The sequence below is a fragment of the Perca fluviatilis genome, unplaced genomic scaffold (assembly GCF_010015445.1).
Source record: "Perca fluviatilis unplaced genomic scaffold, GENO_Pfluv_1.0 PFLUV_unplaced_scaf_61, whole genome shotgun sequence".
Taxonomy (NCBI): domain Eukaryota; kingdom Metazoa; phylum Chordata; class Actinopteri; order Perciformes; family Percidae; genus Perca; species Perca fluviatilis.
In genome coordinates, this window is record NW_024375739.1 from 2,501 (window position 1) to 10,000 (window position 7,500).

General features: G+C 44.2%; 1 protein-coding gene across 1 annotated transcript in view; it reads left to right on the forward strand.

The window, feature by feature from the left end:
* The window catches only part of LOC120555283 (FH1/FH2 domain-containing protein 1-like), a gene marked incomplete at its 5' end in the record, with an annotated part of 26,048 nt that overhangs the window by 1,927 nt on the left and 16,621 nt on the right, over positions 1-7,500 (forward strand). Inside the window, 2 exon segments of the mRNA XM_039793954.1 lie at positions 5,424-5,555; positions 6,569-6,738. Of these exon segments, the coding sequence (XP_039649888.1) occupies positions 5,424-5,555; positions 6,569-6,738 (302 nt within the window).

Below are 7,500 nucleotides of genomic sequence, written 5' to 3' on the forward strand. Positions count from 1 at the left end.
CGAAATTCATTGGCTATTTCAAACTTTTTTAACAAATAAAAAACCGAAAAAAAGTGGGCGGCAAAATTATTCAGCCCCTTTACTTTCAGTGCAGCAAACTCTCTCAGAAGTTCAGTGAGGATCTCTGAATCATCCAATGTTGACCTAAATGACTAATGATGATAAATAGAATCCAGCTGTGTGTAATCAAGTTCTCGTATAAATGCACCTGCTCTGTGATAGTCTCAGAGGTCCGTGTAAAGCGCAGAGAGCATCATGAAGAACAAGGAACACACCAGGCAGGTCCGAGATACTGTTGTGGAGAAGTTTTAAGCCGGATTTGGATACAAAAAGATTTCCCAAGCTTTAAACATCCCAAGGAGCACTGTGCAAGCGATAATATTGAAATGGAAGGAGTATCAGACCACTACAAATCTACGAAAACCCGGCCGTCCCTCTAAACTTTCAGCTCATACAATGAGAAGACTGATCAGAGATGCAGCCAAGAGGCCCATGATCACTCTGGATGAACTGCAGAGATCTACAGCTGAGGGGGAGACTCTGTCCATAGGACAACAATCAGTCGTATACTGCACAAATCTGGCCTTTATGGAAGAGTGGCAAGAAGAAAGCCATTTCTTAAAGATATCCATAAAAGTGTCGTTAAAGTTTGCCAAAAGCCACCTGGGAGACAACAACCAAACATGTGGAAGAAGGTGCTCTGGTCAGATGAAACCAAAATCGAACTTTTTGGCAACAATGCAAAACGTTATGTTTGGTGTGTAAAAGCAACACAGCTCATCACCCTGAACACACCATCCCCACTGTCAAACATGGTGGTGGCAGCATCATGGTTTGGGCCTGCTTTTCTTCAGCAGGGACAGGGAAGATGGTTAAAATTGATGGGAAGATGGATGGCGCCAAATACAGGACCATTCTGGAAGAAAACCTGATGGAGTCTGCAAAGACCTGAGACTGGGACGGAGATTTGTCTTCCAACAAGACAATGATCCAAAACATAAAGCAAAATCTACAATGGAATGGTTCACAAATAAACATATCCAGGTGTTAGAATGGCCAAGTCAAAGTCCAGACCTGAATCCAATCGAGAATCTGTGGAAAGAACTGAAAACTGCTGTTCACAAACGCTCTCCATCCAACCTCACTGAGCTCGAGCTGTTTTGCAAGGAGGAATGGGCAAAAATGTCAGTCTCTCGATGTGCAAAACTGATAGAGACATACCCCAAGCCACTTACAGCTGTAATCGCAGCAAAAGGTGGCGCTACAAAGTATTAACTTAAGGGGGCTGAATAATTTTGCACGCCCAATATTTCAGTTTTTTATTTGTTTAAAAGGTTTGAAATATCCAATATATTTCGTTCCACTTCATGATTGTGTCCCACTTGTTGTTGATTCTTCACAAAAAATTACAGTTTTATATCTTTATGTTTGAGGCCTGAAATGTGGCAAAAGGTCGAAAACTTCAAGGGGGCCAAATACTTTCGCAAGGCACTGTAGATAGATAAAACAATACAAAACATTTAAGAATGGTGCCGATGAGGCATCATTTATAAAACATATACAGGCTTTGAATCCATTGTTTCCAAAAGCAAGATGTGTACCTTGTGTCCCTCTTAGAAACCTCAACTATGGACACAATGATCATCTTCTTAGACCCTGTCAGTCTGCACATGAATCTATACATAACATTTCTTAAAACAGCGTTAAAAGTGGGCACATTGTTAGACACAAACATTTCACTGGCACTACTCCCCCCTAGGAATTTTAAGCACAATTCTCAGTGCATCACTGTAAGCCACTTGAAGTTTTTTCATTTTCGACTCTCTAAACCTACACCACAGGTGGGCAGTACACAGTGGAGTGCAATAGGTTTTGAAGAGTGAGATTTTAACATCAGGGGTGCACATGTGGAATTTGCGTGCCAGCATATTTGCCTGGCCATACAGTTTTCCACACTGACGCTGCACATCATCATCATCACAAAGGTCATCTCTTATCACATTTAACTTTCTTTACAACCTCTAGTGGTTCACCTGCCAATGAGAAAGAAGGACAGACACACTTCATATCCTCCTTGGTTCTGGCAATCAGTACCACACTCTTCATAGAGTTAAATATTACATCAAACATTAGTCCATATTGAGAACATATTCTAAGAAGTTGCTGCAGGCCAGCAGTAGAGGGAGTCAGTACCACCAGATCATCAGCATAAAGCATATGATTAATGAGACTATCTGTGAGCCTTGTTCAGTCCAGTATCTCAACTGGTTTAGGGCTATCACTACAAACAAGCTCAGGTAGACCCTTAATATTTATAGACATAGAGACAGGAATATGGTCGGCTGTGGCCAAACCATATAGGATCTCAGCCTCCTTTATACAATCATGTGCATCAGCTGTAGACATACAATGGTCCAACCAGGATGTAGTATGCCAAGCTTCACTCACATGTGTATAGCTATCAGCTGGCAGTAATTCCTTAGTGGACAAAATAACCTTGTTATCTTTACAGAATTGTGTCAAGTGTTGACCAAAAAGTGAATTGGTATCTGATATATCAGCATTCAGATCCCCCAAGACAAATATGGATGTATATTCACTTTCCCTTATGTAAGACCCTATAAAAGCAAGCTTATTCAAGTACCCATTCTCATTTTTGTGACATTCATAAGGAGTGTATACATTTAAGATTATAAAAACATTCTTATTATGCACCACCTTAATTCCTATGCACCAGTCCACATCTAACCTGATCACAGTGACCAAAGGGTCAAGTTTCTTGTGCCAGAATATGGCCACACCTCCTGGGATCCACCAATTCTGGTGTTTAAGTCTGTCGTAGATTCCCCTGCCCCATGGAAATCATTATGCACAATGTTAAGTTTATCCAGATCTTGAATAGCTAAAAAGGTCTCTTGCAAACACACCACCTCAGCATTCTCAAAGAGCTTGTCAATAACAATAATAATAATAACAATAATCGCTCCAGCATCCTGGCCAAGCTGCAGACCACGGGAGTTATAAAACACAACTCTCATAGCAGTTTATCATTTTTGGGACGCCCTTGACTCAGGCGCACTCATCTCTGTATCAAGTGGTGCTCTAATACCAGCCCCTACCGCAGCCCCTACCACAGCCCCTACCGCAGCCCCTACCGCAGCCCCTACCGCAGCCCCTACCGCAGCCCCTACCACAGCCCCTACCACAGCCCCTACCACAGCCCCTACCGCAGCCCCTACCACAGCCCTACCGCAGCCCCTACCACAGCCCCTACCGCAGCCCCTACCACAGCCCCTACCAGAGCCCCTACCACAGCCCCTACCACAGCCCCTACCGCAGCCTACCAAAGCCTACCAAGCCCCACCGTGACAGCCCCTACCGCAGCCCCTACCACAGCCCCTACCGCAGCCCCTACCGCAGCCCCTACCGCAGCCCTAGGCTTGCGATTCTCATAGAAGTGCCTTACATAGGTCCCTTCTGGCCACAGCTGCAGCGTATACATCTCTGCCACTTCCTTGCATTCAGCTGTAACTTTGAAAGAGCTATAGCGAGTATACTCAGTGCCAATCCTCTGACAAGTCACATCTCTGGAAAGTTGTTCTTTTAAATAACTAGCCAGAGTCTCTGAGTCTAGGTCAGGAGCAAGCTTTGTCACGAACACAGCTTGGTTGTCACTGCATGTATGTTCTCCACTGCACCAGATCCAACTATTCCATAGGTCTTCTTCTCTCTGGGAGGATTCATGCTGGTCAGGTTCTGTACTGCAGCAGCAGATCGTTTTCCAGAACGTTGCTTGCGCTTGGCATACTTTAATACACGGCTCCATGCAGGGGACATCGCCTCCTCAATGACGGGCAACGCCGAGGGTCCGGGTGCGGGTGCAGGCTCCCTGGGACTTGGTCCATGGAGCTGAGCCTCCTCACTGGCCATGGTTGTGGATGCATTCCCCTTGCTTGCACTGGGTTGCTCAATCACACTCAGTCGTTTACTAATGTCTGTAGTTATTCCACGAAGGTTCTCACGTTCAGTCGACTGCTTAGTCACAGTATTCTTCATGGAGGCCAACTCCACACTTAGGCGATCAATCCTACTAACCAGACATCGAGGCTATTAAAAGCCACTGATGGTAAATCATCCAAGTAATAGGACACAAAGCGAGGAGCATTCTCACCAGCCTCATGCAGTAGTTTTAGACAGCTCTTAACATTGTTGACATCTTTCAGTTGCTCTTTGTGAGCTACACAACACAGGACACAGCTCAAACACAGCTCAAACAGGACCTTCTTGGAGTTTTCACTCCACTCAGATCCAAAGTGATTTACAGCCATCAGGATAATGTCATCCTGAGGCACCGTCTTCAATTTGACAGAAAGGAAGCTTAACAGTTCATCTTCCACTATAGTTTTGCCATCAATAGTGGTGTAAATCTCCGGTTGAATCCTTTGTTTGATAACATGCCGTGCTGCTCTGTCATCGGTGGCCATCTTGGGGATATATATATGCCGTCAATGCAGTCAAGAGCACGCCCAACCTGTAGGTGGCGGTGTAACGAGAAGCTCCAGCCCACGTTAGCCAATCAGAATCCCAAAAATAGCAACAACAGCAACCAATCACTTCCTCTTTCTCTCTCTCGGCTGCCTAAACCTCCTTTTGTCTCAGCTTACATGCAAACATGCAAACATGCAAACGAAGATTTCAAAAATCTCCACTCTGGCCGGAGGTTTTAGAAAGACCCTGTTTCAGAGGAGAATTCTCCATTTGTAAAAATAACCATGTACATGTAAACAGGGTCTAAAACACCTGTGTGTGTGTGTGTGTGTGTCTCTGTGTGTGTGTGTGTGTGTGTCTGTGTGTGTGTGTGTGTGTGTGTGTATGTGTGTGTGTGTGTGTCTATGTGTGTGTGTGTGTGTGTGTGTGTGTGTGTCTGTCTATGTGTGTGTGTTTGTGTGTCTGTCTCTGTGTGTGTGTGTGTGTGTGTGTGTGTGTGTGTGTGTGTGTGTCTGTGTGTGTGTGTGTGTGTGTGTGTGTGTGTGTGTGTGTGTGTGTGTGTGTGTGTCTGTCATGTGTGTGTGTGTCTGTCTATCTGTTTGTGTTTGTGTGTCTGTCTCTGTGTGTGTGTGTGTCTATGTGTGTGTCTGTGTGTGTGTGTGTTTATGTGTGTGTGTTTATGTGTTTGTGTGTCTGTCTATGTGTTTGTGTGTCTGTCTATCTGTTTGTGTGTGTGTGTGTGTGTGTGTGTGTGTGTGTCTCTGTGTGTGTGTGTGTCTATGTGTGTGTGTGTGTGTTTATGTGTGTGTGTGTCTGTCTATCTGTTTGTGTTTGTGTGTCTATCTGTTTGTGTGTCTGTCTCTGTGTGTGTGTGTGTGTGTGTGTGTGTGTGTGTGTGTGTGTGTGTGTGTGTGTGTGTGTGTGTGTGTGTGTAGCATCGTCTCTGCAGCGTCCGTGCAGCACTCTGTCCAGTGACAGGAAGTTCCTACTGGACATGCTCTACTCTAAGACGTCCAACCCGGCTGCTGCTGCCGACCCCATCGAGGAAGAAACAAACTTCCAGCCCGGTGAGAACACATCGGCATTACTTCGGTTTACAGAAAGTGTGTATGTATACATGAATATAAAGAGAATATATATTTAGGGTAATTCTGTTTTGGTTATGATAAACCCTTAATTCACCCATTTACATGTGGAGATATGCTGGCTCTATACACGCTAAAAGTCCTGATTATTTACATGGAGTCTGGTGGAGATATGCTGGCTCTATACACGCTAAAAGTCCTGATTATTTACATGGAGTCTGGTGGAGATATGCTGGCTCTATACACGCTAAAAGTCCTGATTATTAACATGGAGTCTGGTGGAGATATGCTGGCTCTATACACACTAAAAGTCCTGATTATTTACATGGAGTCTGGTGGAAATATGCTGGCTCTATACACGCTAAAAGTCCTGATTATTTATATTGAGTCTGGTGGAGATATGCTGGCTCTATACACGCTAAAAGTCCTGATTATTTATATTGAGTCTGGTGGAGATATGCTGGCTCTATACACGCTAAAAGTCCTGATTATTTACATGGAGTCTGGTGGAGATATGCTGGCTCTATACATGCTAAAAGTCCTGATTATTTACATGGAGTCTGGTGGAGATATGCTGGCTCTATACACGCTAAAAGTCCTGATTATTTACATGGAGTCTGGTGGAGATATGCTGGCTCTACACACTCTAAAAGTCCTGATTATTTACATGGAGTCTGGTGGCGATATGCTGGCTCTATACACGCTAAAAGTCCTTATTATTATTATTATTATTATTATTATTATTATTATTATTATTATTATTATTATTATATCACACACACACACACACACACACTCACTCACTCACTCACTCACTCACATTCACACACACACACTCACACAGAAACACACACACATGGGGACATTAGGGTCCACGTTAAAAAATACCAAACTTTTCGTTTCTTTAACCCTTGCCTCTGTTACCTTGTGTGAAGCGTCCGTGTAAACTGAGCAGAGTGAGACGTCTCTGTCTGCGTTTCTTCTTCTCCTCTCAGGTGGAGACGTGGCCGGTTGGGGTCTCGTGTCGGAGCGTCTGTCCGACATCAGAGCGCGCTCAGGAGAGCCGAGCGGCGCCGCTGAGGGCAGCGCCTCCCGCAGGGCGGAGCTGGAAGGACTGGAGGGCTCGGCCCAGGCAGCGCTGGCCCGCCTCCAGGAGGAACAACAGGTCAATATCACAACTAGTTACATGTTACCGTGTCACATAATTTAACTAATTATGTTATTATTAAGGAATTATTAGAATTGTTGGGGCTTTGTAAATTATAGAGTGTGGTCTAGACCTACTCTATCTGTAAAGTGTCTCAAGATAACTCTTGTTGTGATTTGATACTATAAATAAAATTGAATTGAACTAGGGATCCACATTTTTGGGGTTCAGCTGAATACCGAATCCACTGGTTAAGATTCTGCCAAAACTTGGCGCCCGGATAGCTCAGTTGGTAGAGCGTGCGCCCATATATAGAGGTTTAGTCCTCGACGCAGCAGGCCCAGGTTCAACTCCGACCTGCGGCCCTTTGCTGCAGGTCATTCCCTCCTCTCTCCCCTTTCATGTCTTCACAGTCCCTCCAGAAAAACGTGATTATGCGATTGTATAATTCAACGCATCTTCAGCTGTCCTGTAAAATGAAGGCCTAAAAATATCCACAAAAAAATAAAGATTCTGCCGAAACCGAATACTGACTCCTCCTCCCATCCTCAGTCCATAAACACATTAATGTAGTAAACAACGTCCACAGCAGTGCATTTTTCATAGGATTTTATTTTAACTTTAAAAAACCCAAAAGAATAGGCAACATTATGCGAGCAAGACAAGTGGGAAAAACTATTTTTGACAATTATCATAGGCCAATGTTTACCCTCTCTCAAGATCCAACCATTATCCATAATATTAGCCTTTTAGATTTATAATCCCATAAAGTAGGGTAAG